Source organism: Emys orbicularis, chromosome 2 (assembly GCF_028017835.1).
Source record: "Emys orbicularis isolate rEmyOrb1 chromosome 2, rEmyOrb1.hap1, whole genome shotgun sequence".
NCBI classification, from domain to species: Eukaryota; Metazoa; Chordata; order Testudines; family Emydidae; genus Emys; species Emys orbicularis.
In genome coordinates, this window is record NC_088684.1 from 70,128,088 (window position 1) to 70,145,086 (window position 16,999).

The 16,999-nt window shown below is 37.6% G+C and overlaps 1 protein-coding gene across 3 annotated transcripts in view; it reads left to right on the top strand.

Annotated features, from left to right (window-relative positions):
• Positions 1-13,759, top strand: part of LOC135874958 (transcription elongation factor A protein 1) — a 101,587-nt gene extending 87,828 nt beyond the window's left edge. For all 3 annotated transcript variants that reach the window (XM_065399917.1, XM_065399915.1, XM_065399912.1), the window contains 5 exons: positions 1,542-1,610; positions 2,359-2,501; positions 5,631-5,777; positions 7,319-7,390; positions 13,002-13,759. In XM_065399917.1, coding sequence (XP_065255989.1) covers positions 1,542-1,610; positions 2,359-2,501; positions 5,631-5,777; positions 7,319-7,390; positions 13,002-13,010 — 440 coding nt within the window. In that variant the 3' untranslated portion in view covers positions 13,011-13,759. The remainder of the gene's footprint in view (positions 1-1,541; positions 1,611-2,358; positions 2,502-5,630; positions 5,778-7,318; positions 7,391-13,001) is intronic.
• The last annotated feature ends 3,240 nt before the right edge of the window (positions 13,760-16,999 follow it).

Genomic DNA, 16,999 nt, shown 5'->3' on the forward strand with positions numbered 1-16,999 from the left:
GTGAAAAGGACAATAAACAATTTTTTTTTTTTTTTTTTTTTTAGGGATTTTTGAGCATGACAGTTTTTGTATGACGTTTGTTACTAAGGCACTACAAAGTGTAAGTGAGTGAAAATAGCAAATGGGATGATAATGGGAATATGTACAAAAAGATCAGTGTGCTCAAAGCAACATACATATAGGTAGCCTGGATCCTTCCTGCTACTTTCTCTCTCCCTTCAGAAAATGGAGCCTGGGTCCCCTTTTCTTTGAGCCCTAGAGCAATGTTATATGTAGGCCGAAGTCCTGCCCTCAGGTTAACACTGTCTCTCCCATAGTAGGGCTCACTTTTCTAAATACCAAGTCATCCACTTTTTATACAGACTTACTTGCAGAAAGCAGCCAGAAGCAGTTAGACAAGGAGTAATGTTTTTCAGAAGTGTCTAAGTCCAGCTGGCAGTTAATGAAAGTTAAGATGCCTAACTGATTTAAATGCTTAGGTAAATGTAATTTAGTCTCCTAAATCACTTAGGTAACTTTGCAAATTTTATGCAATGTCAATTTAAATCTCACTTGTCTTTGGAAACTTACCTAAAATTATTGCTACACTAATAGACTAGTGAGTTATTTCTTCTCTTCAGTTTTCTTATGTTGAGCATTCAAAAAGGGAGAAATGTTTTTTTTTAAAAGTAGGAATATGTGATTGTAAAACACAAAAATTGACATGGGCATTTGATAGATGTGGTACCTGAAACTATTTTTTTTAACTTATTTTATGAAATTGACTTAATTTCTAGTTGATGGTGTTCTTTGATCTTTTTAAAATGCAAATGAAAGTGAGGGGAAGGAAGGTGGAAAATGTTGATAGTGTGCTTGCACTGTCTAGCCTGTCCTCTGTCAAATTGGGAAGTAAATGTTTCTTTTACTTTTTCTCTCAAATCTCTACTCAGAGATTTCTAAGATTGGGCATTTCAGGCTAAACTTTTCATGCTGTCTTTAGAGTTTAAGTATTTTACCTATTTTATTTACCACTTTAAATTTCCTGTTTTATTGCACTTCAGTTTGTCTGCTTTCCTTATATTTTTAATGTCCATTAAGCAAATTTCTACAACTTAATTACTGATTCTGCTGTCGTTAACACTAATTGAATGTACCCATGCTATCTTGAGAGTGAATTTTATCACAGACGTTGAAGTGATAGTTCAGTCTTTTCTTTCAGAGCAGAGATTGGCAGTTGTCAAACTGAGTAGAATCTTCAAGACTTAACTGATAACACAAAAGCTCTTTGTACAATACCTACATCTACAGTTTAGCTCCTGATTAAATAAGATTTTAGGCCATTGCTTTTCTATCAATCTTGTCTTCTACCATTTGTGTACTGTGCAAAATAATGAGCTAACAGGGTTTTGCTACCATAAAAGTATATAGTGCACTATTTTCTGAAAATGCATACTATGGTTGTGGCATAACTTATGCTTTCCAGGATTCCCAATGGGTACTTGAGCTGCTAAGGAAATCTGATGTCCACTTAATGTTAATAATCAAACTTTTCTTTTGTTCAGATGACTACATTGCTATTGGTGCTGATGAGGAAGAGCTGGGATCTCAGATTGAAGAAGATATCCTTTGTGGTATATCTAATTGCTCTAGAATTAGTATTTGCTGATGGATTTATATTGTTGTTTAAATTAAAAAAAAAAAATGGTTTGGTCCATATAATGAACATTGATTTTTATTCAGTAGGAAAATACTCATTTTGTTCAATACAGCAGTGTGAAAGTTTTTAGTGTGAGAAGCGATTCTCACAATTTATGAACATTAAATTACACACAGAACTCTTTTTAATACAAGCACTGGCAGCCGTTGCTAAGAAAGGTATTGATCAACAGCATAAAGAGTAGGTTTAGCAGAATTTTATTTCTATTTTTTGTAATTTTGGTAGATAGTATAGATGTTTGCTTGTAAGTATTTTTATCTATTTAAATTTTCACAGTTGTGGGAAATTGGGGAAGGTAAGACAATTATTTAATGACCATAGACATTGAGATTCAAACTCTAGTTTTATAACGATTAAAACACAAATTGTCAACATCACATGTTAAAATATACAAAGTAAATATCTTTAAATAAAACTAATACATTCTCAAGCGGTATTTTTTATCACTGTGCTGATCTGTACATTTCTGTTATTATTGATGGAAATATTTTTCGTCTGTCTGTGTGTATATGGTAAAATCGACGTTTACTGACAAAAATCTAATCCTGCCAAGCCTGTGTAAACCTGGGCAAACATTTGCAAAGCAATGAAGTACTATATTGTGTTCTGCATATTACTTGTTGATGATGTGTTCCTTAAGTCCTAAGCACCTATATATCAAGAATTGAAAAACACTGACATGAAATACAAAAATAGGGTACGAAGTAGAATAGCAAATCTCAAGGACACAAAGAACCCTAATCTAAGAAAAAATGTATTATGTGGGAACATACCTCCAGACAGGTTTGCCAAAATGACAGCAGAGGTAAGTAAATATTAGGTCTTGTAACTTTTATTACTCTGTTTGACTTAACTATACAAACCATCAACATTCTTATACTTTGTATCTTCACATTCTCATAAGCATAGGCACTTAAGACAAACCACAATTATCAGCAGTATGGCGGCTTGCAGATTCAGAGATAGTGGGGTAATTCTAAAAGTTGTGATGCCTGAATAAGGCAAGAGGCAGGTAGAATGTCCCTGAGGGTGCTTCAGGGAGAAAGCTTAGAAATAGAATGTACTGCATTTAAAAAAAAATGCAGCCTGTACCAGCAACAACCTTCAAATTGGCGGAGGTGGACTGGGGTTCTGCCAGTGACCCCAGGCTAACAAGTTGTGGCCCTTTTGGGTGTACTGTATCATCAGTATTAAACAGCACTGCCTTTGTATTTGGCAAGTGCTAGCTTTAGCATTTTGACTACTTCTAAGCTAGGTATATCATCCCGATTTTTACAGGTCAGTCTCCTTTCTTTGTGGCAGTGAGACCCTTTGGAGATATTTTTAGTACTATTTAAAATTTCTGTTAATTTTAAAATTTGTGGTTAGTTTATCATACTGCAAACACTTTGTAGTACCCAAGTATATTTATTTTTTTAACAAAAAGACAAAATAAGAGGGAAAGAATAAGCTAGGTAAATGGACTAATTAAGATAATAAAATGAGATCCTGCTATTAAAGAAAAGCAAACTAAATTTAAACTATAACAATGGATATTTAAAACGAGGATTAAGCACTGATGACTGTTTTTAAATGTTTTTATAAATGCCTTTGAAAGAAACTTGACTAGGTATGCTCTGTGTTTTACTACAAAGAAGGAGGAACGCAGGATGTACAGATCACTAAAATGTCACTGGCACAATATTTAGGGAAAAGTTTTAAAACTGACTAAATTCATACTTGTATTTGACAAAACACTAAAAATCTTATTAGAAAAAGGAATTGGGATGGCTTACCATCCGAAGACAGAAAGTTAAAACTTGGTAAAAGTGGAATTTACTGCAGAATTGTTAATAGGAAGGACAGAACCTCTCTAGCTAACTTCCCAAGTTAACTTTTGATACTGAAAGGCTTAAAAAGGGAAACGTGCATTGGAAATTTGACTGAAAACAGACAGAAAACAAAGTGTACCCCTGTCCAGTCTAATAACTGCTAAGTGCAGTAGCTTAAACAATCCTACTTAACAACCCTATTTTGTGTCTTTTTTAATAAGGTTCAGGGAAATGACCATAGAAGTTGATGCAACAATTTATGCTGACTTAAAATGTTTGAGTTACAAAGCACAGGGTTTTATGAAAAATGTTGGTGATCCAAAGTAGATTTAGGAAGTGAATATGAAAATAATTGGAGAGGAGAATATGGGACTTGTGCCTGAGGAAGATTAAATGAAATTTCCTAGGGTCAGTGCCTTTGTGTAGTTTCTACAGAGGCAGCAACAATGAACTTGATTACATAAAATTAGAGGTTACGATAAAAACAAAAACAGAATTAATAAGAGCTTAGACCTGCTTTGTAATTGTGTCGGCATTTTTAAATTCTTGTTGTGCTCAAACAGGCAAAGAAAAAAAAAAAAGATTGGAACTAGATCAGAAGCTAAGCTATTTATACAGGTCATAAGTAATGGTGAGCTTTGTTCTTCAAGAGAAAAATGGTCTGGGCATATAGACAAGTATACTTGGGGTGGCAGACCAGTTCATGTGTATAAAGAGAATCAGATGGCATTTTGATTCTATGGGGTTCTATTTTGTTCTGATAATTGTATTTATATAAAAGTAACGCTTCAGGGTCAATCATTATTTGGATTTTAAATTCATTTCAGACTAAAAAGATTTTGAGTGGCTAAATATCTGTAAAGAGAGCTGATGTAGAGGAGATAGGTATTTAATCTGGAGCAGTGTTAATTGAACTGCTAAATCCCATGCAGATACTGGGACAGTGGAAAAATTAGGAATGCTCATTCCTGCATACAAAACATTAAGAAAGTATGGAGCACCCAACTGATCAAGTAAACTGAAGTGAAAACAATTAACTGGTATCCAGAGTAGAATATTTTTAAAGAAACAGCATAAATTACGTGCTTAAAATTTTTAACATCTCATCTTTTAAAGCTTGAGCTAACAAGTGTGAAGTTTTGGACTTATTTTACGAAATGCTTTATATAAAGGGCAGTTTGTATAAAACAGGAACATACATAATTAAAACTGATTTTGAAGCCCTATTGTGCAATATCTGGCGAGAGCTTCCTTAGAGAGAGCTGCCTCGCTTAGGCCCTGTTACAGTTTAAAAACCCTGTCTGGTGTCTAGAACCCCGAAAAAGCTTTTAAAAAATTAACAGAAGTTAGAAATGAAAGCCAATGAACAAGCATCAGATAATTTTTGATCATTACAATACTAAGCTAAATTTGAATCATGAACTGGAGGCAGAAGGTTTCAGTTCTCATTATCAAACAATGCTATGTTATAAGAGTAATTATGCAGATATTCATTTATTGTTAAGAGAGGACAGCTGTGCAAAACTGTTTGCACTGTGAGTGTTTTCATGGTGGAAATAAACTTTTGGTTATGCAAAAACAAAAATAGTGAGTTTAAATTTTTCACAACCAGAAAATTGCACAAGGTTACATTCCTGGGGACCTTTCTCTACTGCCTTTTCTTCTTTACCCCGACACTAACTAGTGTCTTCACTTACCCTTTCTGATAGTCACTGGTCAGACATGTTTTGCATGCAAACATTTTTGCAAGTTTGGTAGTTATGTAACTTCTGACGTTTCACCAGCAGTATAAAGGAATGAAGAAATGTTTTAACTTTAGGTAGCATCTTTGGCAAACTTAGTGGAATTTGTGCTAACTAAAGTTGAAGCTTATTCAGTGTGAGTTTAGCAAAGATAAAAGATCCAAGATTCATAGAATGATTTTGCTGCTTGATAGGATAGGTATTCCTGGATTTAAAAACAAAACCCTATCTTCAATACGATTATATACGTTTTCAAAATGAAATTTGCTAGGTTGATATATACAGTGTTCATACTAGCAATAGTGTATCAAAACTGTAAGAAGAGACATCCCAACGGCAAATTGAGAATGTTATGGTAGACAGTCTCTTTGTCCATAACAGGAGATGGCAAGTGATGAGCTGAAAGAGATGCGCAAAAATCTGACCAAAGAAGCTATCAGAGAGCATCAGATGGCTAAGACAGGAGGCACCCAGACTGACCTGTTTACATGTGGCAAATGTAAAAAGAAGAATTGCACTTACACACAGGTACATAATAATTCTTGTTGTTCCCTTTTGTCTTGTCAAGACTGAATCTCAATTTTAAGGAAATTTTCTCTTTTTTTAAAGAATTTTTGTTTCAGCATTTTGTAACTTGATAGTTGAAGAAAATTGTCATTTATAATATAGCAGTATTTGAGTTGCTTTTAAATATTGGTTCATTAACCTAAAGCAAATTAATATTCTGCTCTTAGAGAAATAGCGGTTAAACATTGGCACAAAAAAAAGCCTCTTTTTACAACCAATTATGAACAGTGAATTTGTATTTCCAAATATTCTTATTTCTGTTGGTATTTCATAGATTTGTATATGCTTCTATGGAGAAAATACTCATCTTATTACTTTGATACTCTTTCCTCTATCCTTCAACTTGATGTAACTAGAAGTACTCTTCCTAGAAATCAGTAGTTAAGCCCAACATTAATTAAACTCTTTCCAAGGATGTATTAGAAATTCCTTAACATTGACAAGTATTTTTTTCCCCATTTCAGCAATTCTTTGCTAGACTTTCTTTTCTAGCTATTTTTAAAATTGTGATGTGTGGGAGATTAACTGATATAACTAGTGTTTCAGTATGTTTGAAATATCTGTGTATTTGGGTGACGATGGCAAATGTAATATGTTGAAAACCTCTGAATATTAACATGAACGTTAACATTAATTACGATTTTATTAAAATAGGGTCTGATTTACAAGCCTTCTGTTCATGCAACTCCCACTAATCTAATTAGGAGTTGTGTGCAAAAAGCTTGCAAATCAAGTCCATATTGATTTCAGTAATGCTGCAGTGCATACCTTTGAGCTTAATAAGCTAAGTTTATGCTTCTAGTATCTAAAATGTTTTGATGTAAACACTTGCAGTCAAAATCTGTCTGAATCTTTATGCTTTTAGGCCACCTCATCATAAGTATATTTATGTAAATCTGTGCAGAATGTGCAATTGCTACTTCCATAAAAACAAAACTCAAAAATATTTGCACAGTTCTACATTGATCTTCATTATTGAAATGGATACTTTTAGTACTTAAATCAGCCAAACAAAGGGGTTTCCCTATGGATGTGTTGGCACAGACGTTTTATTACCTTTTTTCTGTAACTGCAAAATGAAATAGTCATGATTATTTTGTAAAAAATCTGGTAATTCCAATGTGTTAGCTGTTTGCCTAGTTTGTACTCTCGCGTATTCACAATTGACTTGGTGCTCAGATTTTAACTCATCTAGGTTCATTTCACATGTGAGGGTGTAACCATTTTGTGGGCTGGAGTAGGTTGTGGGGGCTGAGAATCTGCATTCTTAAGCTTTATAAAGACACTTAAAATGGAATGTTGAAGCACTCTTATACAATGGATTTCAAATAAGGTAACTTCTTAAATCACATATTTGGATAGATCTTGTGGTAATTTTATTTAGGATATACAGATTTTATTTTAGCATTGAGTAACTTTACATTGAACAGAAGTGAAATAATTGAACAGGGTCATGGTGATAACACTTTTCTTTCCTTTCCTCCCCATTCCCTTTACTGTAGGTTCAAACCCGCAGTGCTGATGAACCTATGACAACATTTGTTGTCTGTAACGAATGTGGAAACAGATGGAAGGTAAAGCTTTTGTTCTCTTCTGTATATTTTGTAGCAGATGGTCAAATTTCAAGTTTACTTTTTTGATTACAGAAAACCTATTTGAGTTGTTAATCTTTTATTTTTCTTCTCAAACCAGTTTGATAAATTGTAAATATTGCCAAATACTTCTAAGTGAGAAATATATTTGGAGGAGAAACTTTTATAGTTTGCAATTTTCAAGCCATCCCGTTACCTATGTCCATTAAATCAGTTTTAATATTTCCCTGTAGTCTTGTTTTGTCTTTCAGGTTTTGTTAAGGCTTACTGTAGTGTAAAATGAAGTGTACAGGATTTGTAAGCACTTAGAACAGCTAGAATTTTAATCCAGAAGGATGTGGAGGAAAGCAAGATGAAACTATTTGATCTAGACAGTCATTTGTGTAACTCAGGATAGATTCTCAAATAGGATTCAGTAATATCACTTCTAAACCAGAAGTTCAGATAGAGTGCAAAATGTTGCTGTACTGTGCAATGAATACTGTTATTAATTTATTTTATTTTTTTTATATTTATATTTAATATAAAAAATCACAGTGGACCAAGCTCTGCAATTTACTATAATGTCCTGGATCAGTGCCAAAAAAGCACTGCTGGTCTTAGGAGCCGGTGACTGTTTGGGTCAAACACGTTATGAACAAATAGGATTAGAAATAAATACACTGGAAAGCAAAGGTCCCAAGCTTTCCAACAGTGTGTAGCATTCATTTTTCAAGTATGTGTCAGTGTGGATCCCGCTCTAGGTGTGCATGAACCTCTGCACATTAGACTAGATTTTTTTGAATATCCATGTCCCTCAGGGTTGCACATGCACTCTGTGGCTCCTCATGTTCCTGTATGAGGGCATAAAAGGTGAGGTGTCTGCGTCCCTCCTTCAATTGCTTATTGCCACCTGTGGCAACAAGATGGAATCTAGCTGGTGTTCAACCTGCTAGACTTCTTAAAACACTCCTTCAGATCTTCTGAGATTCTTCAGAACCATCTTCATTCTTCATTTTCTTACGCTAGTCTGTTTTTAGTGCTTGTCAAATAGAAAGCTGCTTGCAGCCCCTTTCCCCCCACCTGCACTTGTGAACGCACACTCCCTGGCCCCCACTGAACAGTAACTTGGTATAGTGGACTCAAACCCTACAGTCTTCAAGCCTGGTCCATTCTTTGACGGTCTAATTCCTCTGAAAGTTTGACCAAGCAGATGTGTGTTCTACTTGGGAGAGTTTTGCTGTCTACGCAGGTGCTCAGTCTGCCTCCCCTCTGAAAGAACCCACAAATCAAGGGGTGCAAGGCTGAAGCTTCATATTCCAGACCAATCTGTGAAAGTGCCATTAGACACAGAAGAGCTGAATTTGAAGATCCCTTTAATGGTCAAGCCTACATCCAACTGACAGGCAGGTGATGCTGAAGACCTCAGCAGAGAAAGTGGTGCCAAAGCCAGGCCTGGCATCAACATCAGCACTAGTACCATGTCTAGCACTGAAGCCTATCAGCAGGCCCAACATCAAAGTTGACACCTCAGAGGTTGAAATGGTGCTGAAAGAGACCATTCTGAATGGTGGGGAATGAGCTCTGTGCTCTCTCATAAAGAGGGATACAAGAAGATGTCAGAAGGCAAGTCACACCTTGCATCAAAGATGCGCAGAAAGGAGCTGACTGTGGTGCAGTATGGGTCTGGTACCGGACATACACCCCCATGATATTCATTCTAGCATCGATAATACAGACTTAGAGCACACCCGAGCCTTGAGAGAGACATTTGCACTGACATAGTCCTCAGAGCAGATAACTCTGAATCAGTGCTGCCTGTGGAAGTGTACTCCTCACCATCCCCAGGCCTTGCCTTTTCTCTGACATCCAGCAGAGATGATTTGTTGCTGAGGTCTATGAGCAGTATCATCATTTAGAAACCAGAGGCTCTCTACAGACTCCAATCATAGGCATGCTGGGATTGGTACTAGCACAACCAGCCAGCCCTCCGTGCACATACAGAATATTACTGTGGCCCTATTGGGGCTTTTGGGGCCCACCTTCTCAGGCCTGTAAGAGTCAGTTACTGTCTTTGCAGAAGAAGGAGGAGGTGCCTTTCTCCTGCAGCTTCACTAGCAAGACCCCGGTCACTGGAATGCAGAGACATGACAGCGGGAGGCCAGATGACCCCTTTTGCTATCTAACAGCGCCTTATCGTTGTCCCGAGAAAGACAGTAGCTTTGGTGCTGATACAGGCACTGGACAACTTCAAGAGTTGGGTGCAGGTCATGGACACTTTGGAGATTGAGATGCTTGATCATCCCCACTCTGCCTAGAGGTGGTTGAGTCCTGGGAATGGTGCCATCACCACCAAGTGACTCCTACTACCAAGAAAATGCCTACTAGAGGTCAGGAACAACCTGGTAGACTTCTAAGCAAGAAGATGGTAACCAGTCACAAGTGGTCAATGGAAATCCATCCTAGACCCAATATTTCACCAGTGTGTTATTCTCATCTATTTGCCATGACAGACTGTGTCAAATGAGGACATCTGGTCTAAGGGAGGTACAGGCCCCAGTTCCCTTCTGGACACCTTTCTGCTTGGTCGTTCTCAAGTACTTTTGCGTGTCTTTGCACCAATCCCCAGGATCATATCCAAGATTAGACAAGACAAAACTACATTCACTGTTATTTCCCCTACTGGCCAAGGCAATTTTGGCCATCTGATCTGCAGATGTCCAGTCAGCCACCCCCGCTCCCCATTTTCCTTCTCCCCACGCACACATACACATCTTCCCATGGGTTTGGACATGCTATCACAGAACCAGGGTCAAACTTAGACCCACAGTCACTGCATCAGATGGTCTGGATGTAGGCTGTTTGAACAAGGACTGACAGACTGCTTCCTGCAGGCCCAGGAGATCCTTTTACAGGGTCAGAAACTCTCCAATAGGAAGACTTACTCCTTGATGTGGAAAAGATTTTTCTTATGGGCAGTTGAGGCCTTAAGACCAAGGATTCTAGTCTTAGTGCTCCTCCTGAAGAAAGCATGACTAGCAAGTAGCTCCTTCAAAGTCCATCTTGTAGCAATATCAGTATGCCGCACTCAGATATAGGCACGCTTGGTCTTTTCACATCCTTTGGAATTGAGATCACTCAAGAACCTTCTCCATACTTGCCCTCCAGTTAGAGACCCTGCTCCCATGTGGAAGCTTAATGAGGTTCTCTTATAGCTGGGGCTCTATCAAATTCACAGCTATGAAAAACACATCATGGACCATGAAATCTGGTCTCCCCCCATGAAATCTGGTGTTTTGTGTGCTTTTACCCTATATTATACAGATTTCATAGGGGAGACCAGCGTTTCTTAAATTGGGGGCCCTGACCGAAAAGGGAGTTTCAGGGTGGTCAGAAAGTTATTTGGGGGGGGGGGTCAACCGTATTGCCACCCTTACTTCTGTGCTGCCTTCAGAGCTGAGCAGCCGGAGAGCGGCGGCTATTGGCCGGGCGCCCAGTTCTGAAGGCACTGCCCTGCCAGCAGCAGCGCAGACGTAAGGGTGGCAATACTGTACCATTCCACCCTTACTTCTGCGCTGATGCCTTCAGAACTGGGTGGCCAGATAGTGGCAGCTGCTGCCTGAGGACTCAGCTCTGCAGGCAACAGCACAGAAGTAAGGGTGGCAATACCATACTATGCCATATTTACTTCTGCGCTGCTGCTGGCAGCAGCTCTGCCTTCAGAGCTGGGCTCCTGGCCAGCAGCCACCACTGGCCTGCTTCAGAAATATACTGATCTCTGAGATCTGTAAGACAGCCTTGTGGAGCAAGCCCGCTGACCTTTTTTGAAACATATGCACTTGACATGGCTGCCAGGGCAGATGCCAAGTTCAGAAGAGCAGTACGCCAATACCTGTTTGACTGATACAGCCGAGTTTCTTCACTTCCAAAATCTGGAGAAAATACTGCTCCCAGTCACCTACAGTGGGATCCACATTGACACATACTCAAAGAAGAAAGCAAGTTTACTGTCCCTACAGTAACTGTAGTTCTTTGAGAAGGTGTAGCCAGTGTGGATCCCACATCCCACCCTTTATCACCAATTTTTCAGAGTCCTCGGCTACACAAACTTTGAATTGTGAGGGGAATGAAGGAGGGTCACCGCCTCCCTGTTCTGTATGTCCTCCTATGGGAGCCCAAGGAAGCCAAGGGTGCATACGTGACCCTGATGGACACTGCTATTCCAAAAAACTCTAGTCTTACGTACATGAGACACATGCACACTTAGAGTGGGATCCACACTGACTACAAAATTGCAAAACTGAAGTTGATCTGTAGGAGTTGAGAGTGTGGGGGAGCACAACTCCTCTTCCTCTGCTTAGTATCCTCTAAATGGCTTGTGGGAGCCCCATGCCCATACACTTTCCCCTCCTCCTTTTCTGGCCATGTGAGGGCTTGCACCAGGTAGTGCAAGAAAAAAGATGCTCCAGAGTTTAGGGCATTATCTTGGGACTCTGGAGACCAAGGTTCAATACTTCCCTCGGCCACAGACTTCCTGTGTGATCTTTGGCAAGTCACTTAGTCTGTCTGTGCCTCAGTTCCCCTTCTGCAAAATGGGGATAACACCAGTTCCCTACCTCGCAAGGGGTGTTGTGAAGATAAATTCATTAAAGATTGTGAGACAGTCAGATACTACAGTAATGAGGGCCATAAAAGTACCTTACCTAAGCTGATGGATATGAAATGGGAACAGAGGAGGAGCTGGTGCCCACCAGTGGGGAGTTCTGCGAAGCTCCCAAACTTCCTAGCAGCAGGTGTAGCCGCTGAAGGAGGAAGAGGAGAGACATAGCCAGGAGCTCCCTTTAATTGCACTCCTGTGAAGAGACCTGATCACCTTTCAGATTTTTCTCCATTTCAGTGGAGAGGGAAAGAAGACCTGTTGCTGCCAGATCACTGGTGGGTAGTGGGGGAAGGGTTGGTGAGAGAGCTCTGGAATTGACTTACACAAATTCTTGTATTTTGGAAGATTATTTCAAAAATTTCTGGTGAGCTACAATGGCCCAGTATAGTGAAGACAGTACTATAATTAGGAGAAAAAAAGAGCTTTCTTTACATAATTGGGCCATTGTACAGTGAATTGTGAATATCAGACTTCTGTTTTCCCCCTAATTCTTATATTTTCTTCACCCTATTAGGCTGTTGTAGTACCCCAGAAGCGTATATTGTTTCCATGCTAAAAATGTCAGCAGAAGAAAATTGGGAAAATGCCAGGGAAAAGCTTCCTTTGTTTTGTGCACCTTTCTGAAGTTTTATAAAGTTAACATATATTTTTGCCCTTTTATTTAATGTTAGGTCAAACCCACACTTCAAGGTATTTAATAACCTGTCACGTCTAGAAATTCTTTCATACCAATACAAATGGCTTCAAGACCAAATACACTTTTCTCTGCACTCACTGTGGGCAAGTGAACAGAAAAAAGATTTTCAAACCCTGTAAAGATTCTTGAATGTAAGCAAATGCTGTGACTAGTAATTACCACATCTTAGAGCAGTGCCTTCTTCTCTTCCTTCTTGCAAAGAACTAGAAATAAGCTGTATGCAGATACCTCATAAAATATTTCTTTTCTTTTGACAGTTCTGTTAGAAGAAACAACTGTCAAGACACCTGGACCAGTATGAAAGAGGATTTTGTAATTAGCTTTAAGAACTAGGCCAGGCATGTAGGTTCCTGCAAACAAGAAACTTCTTCTTTTTTTTTTAAAGCGGCATACATCCCTGGAGTTAACCTTTGGTTTTTGGCACAACTTTCTTAAATGCTTTCCTATAGTTAATAGTCAGTAGGGCCCGGATGCTCAATTGTACGGTGTATGTTTAAAATATTTTTTCATTTTTATAAGTAAGTTGACATTAAACTTTTATCAATAAACTTTTGGTAACTGAATTGTTTTTCTTAACTATGTGAACAATGTACTGTATATTTTTTTACAGTCTCAAACATACCCACCAGACATATTTTACCTCTCAACTATGTTAAAAATGTATGACTGAAATTTGTATTTGTTTCTTATTGGCATATTCCCACTAATTTTGTGGGGAGGAAGGACAACTAACTTCATTTTAATTATACCAAATCTGCTGTGGTATCTAAATTGCAACTTGTTGGCTCTGTCTGGTTTGTACATACCATTTATGAATTAATGCTTAAATTCTGATCATGAAGTTTGGAACTTTGTTAATGGATCTATTGACCTCTTCTGTTACAATGCTTGGATAAGTTTGCTTATGTAACCAGCATTGATCAGTCCGATTTATTGTATTGCCCTAAAGCCTGTATATTACTACCACTAGATTTTATTTCTGGAGAAATGACTTAAATAGTTTGTTTAAATTTGATCTAATTGGTTTGTTTTGCTTATGTGTTTGATACCAGAGTTTATTTTAGACTTTGTAAATGAGCAAAGACATTTTGTGGCAGGCTGTTTAAATGGCGGTCAGTAAACCAGTTGATAAAAAGATAAACTGGTTGGGGAAGTAATATTACTTTACATCAATTCATATAAATGGCATTAGTTTCCCGTGAACTGCTAATGAACTTTATTTTGATATGTAGAATCATTGATGCCAATGATCAAACCAGAGACCAGAATAAATCATTAAAATTATGGTCTTTCACCATCTAGGATGATAGAAAGATTTGTTTTATTAGAATCTGTTTTTTGACAGGGCACCTTTTAAAACACTTTGCAAATGCTATTTAGCAAAGAGCCAGCATGGTTAGAGGACTTAAGATTCTTGCATTTTTGGCAACCTCTATATTTATATTTATCTAAGCTCTGGGGTGGGGAAGGTCTGTCCAATCAGTTCGTGAGGAATTTGTGGGTAGCCGTAGTATGTAAATCCATTTAGTTTCTGGAGAATAAACTTAACTGGAATGGTCAGACAGAATTTTTCTTTTGCTGATTTGCTCTGTAATGGTAGAGACATGGTTTCAAATGAGGCAGGGTTAAATTCTGAAAACACTTAAGCTGTGAGACCCAAAAAAGAGTTTGCTAAATACTTTAATTTTGCATTACAAATCAAACTATTTCCTATTGAAAGAGAAAAATAGTCTATTCTTTTGGAAGGGAAAATAAATGTGGATAAGAATTTAGCTTGTTATAGACACATCTGCTTTTTAAAAAGGAGGAAATTATTCAAATGTTTCAAAGGTTATTGCATAATTTTATGGAAAGAATTTGGATTCTGCTTGTTTGATATTTCTGCTCTAATTCAGAAAGATATTTTTAAAATTAAACTGACTTGAAAAGTGAACAGAATAATCTACAATTAAAACTTAGCAGGACTGTTTTAATTATGTATCTGAAAATATCTTGAAAATTTTAAGTTGCCTCAGACAACAGCAAAATGACTTTAATTATAGATGTTTAGTGTCCGTGTGTCTGTCCTTTGTTTTTGGGCACTTCTGAAAGGACAAGTCTAACAAATTTATTAACCAAATGTAGTCCTTGTGACTTCGGTGCCAGCTGGACTTTGACAGCAGTGGAAATCTCAGTTAGTTACAGAACAGGCACAGCGTGGTGTGTACGAAGTTCCTCACGTTCTGTCTACCCTCAACCTATCTCTACCCTTACATGAAAGGATAGCTTTCCTTGATAAGAAGATACAATAATAATTCACTTTCCATGCCTGCTCATTTTTGTGAGATTTCCCACAGGAAATCCGCAAATCACTAAAGCCTGTATCACAGTTCAGACTCTTGTGAGAACTGGAATGAGATATTCTTCATCTAAAGCCACAGCCAGTAGGTAGTAACAGTTTCCGGTACTAGATCCTACAGCTACTTGGGCAAAACTCCCATTGGCCACAATGGGACAAGTTAAGGGCCTTAGTCCCTACTGACTGAGCTAGGTTGCTGAATTAAATTGAGTCATCCAGTCCCCATAAAGTTATTGTAGTGTGTTTTAGTATAAAAAGTGTTCTCTTTAACAAGTTTGAGACTGATGCTCACTAATAGTTTAAAACTTGGCTATGTCTTTAGATGAAGAAGTTAAACACAATTTCTCAGGGTGAATTATTAGTTTTTAAATTTCATATTAAGAAGGCTTTAATGGTCATTCTTTGTGTCTCAAAGTGCCCTCTCTTATTAGAAAGGACACCTAGATATACCATGCTACTGGAACAAATTTTTATGTGATTTAAAATGTGTAACCTACTGACGTTTGCTATATTGTACTTCATTATATTGTACTAATGAATTTGGAATTTAAAGTTCAGTCTAAAGCACAATGTGGATTGCATCAATTGATGTGTTGGCTGAAGGGGTCCATGCAATTTTAATATTGCTTAGCAGGTTCATGAAAAGAACACTCTTTAACAGTATGAATGTTCTGTGGGAGTTATTGGTATATAAAGTGCAGACATTTAAAAGCTAGTACCAGTGGAATAGAAGGTTAGTGCAGCTTAATGATGTCCTGCTGCTAGATAAATGCCAACGCAAACCAACAATGTTTATTTTCAAGCCAGGATATATTGATCCTGTGATAATGGTTTTGACTTCATTTGTTCTGTATAACTTGTGTAGATATGATCACTTTTTCCTCATATTTCTGTAACAATCTAATTAGTATTTCCTAACTCAATGGGACCTAAACTTGGCCCTTGGAAAAGGTTAGTATATTTCACCTGAGATGAGTTTATGCATAGTTACGAATAGTGAAACAAAATGCAGGGAATAAGCTGTCTTTTATGTGTGATTTAGCTAAATTTATTTAATCATATATAAAATTCAGTTAAAATGAAGAAATGCTAAAATGTAATACTTAAGGGATGCTGTCAAGAGGCTTAGGTCCAATATCTTGAAATTGTGTGACAGGAGGGTATGTTTTAACCACACCGGAAACGAATGGAAAGTTTGTTTAACTTTTAATTTCCCAAGAAATTGACCAGTCTAGCTTAATTGTCCAAGTGAAGTGAAATGCAGAAAGTAAAAACGAGTAGTAGAAATGAGCAAATTAGATTTTTAAAATACTTTCACTGTTAATAGTCTGATAAATTTTTAAAAAATTCTGGACAGTATCTCTCTAATTTCAGTAAGTCTCTTCCATTGAGTATAATAGGCTAGAACCCATTGCATTTCATATGATGCACATTTGCTCTGTTTGTCTCCTAGCTCTCAATGAGGCATCTTTAAAAAGATGGGGGAAACATTGAACAAAACTAAATTGTCAGTTTCATGACATGACACAGCTTTGAACTTTTCTGATGAATATATCTGATCTCTCTAGCAAGCTGAAAGTGACCTAGTTTAACTTCTTTTGTCAGCTTGGTGCTTCTGAAAGGCCTGACACAACCAAATTAATATGTAAGTACAGCATAGTCAGTGATAGTTCAAGTTCTCCCAGTGCTACCTCACCAACATGCCTATTTTGATCTTTGGCTAGCGCTGAGAGTACTAGCCAGCATGCCAGTTAATATGCGGTGTAAACTGAAACTATTAATTTGAATATTGTCTTATGCTGTGGATATGTCAATGAATTGGACTGAGATCTCTAATTTGGCGTAACCAACTGCCAAATGTATTCTAGTAACAACTGGCAGTCACTACTGACTTGGACCAGATTTTAACCAGTGACC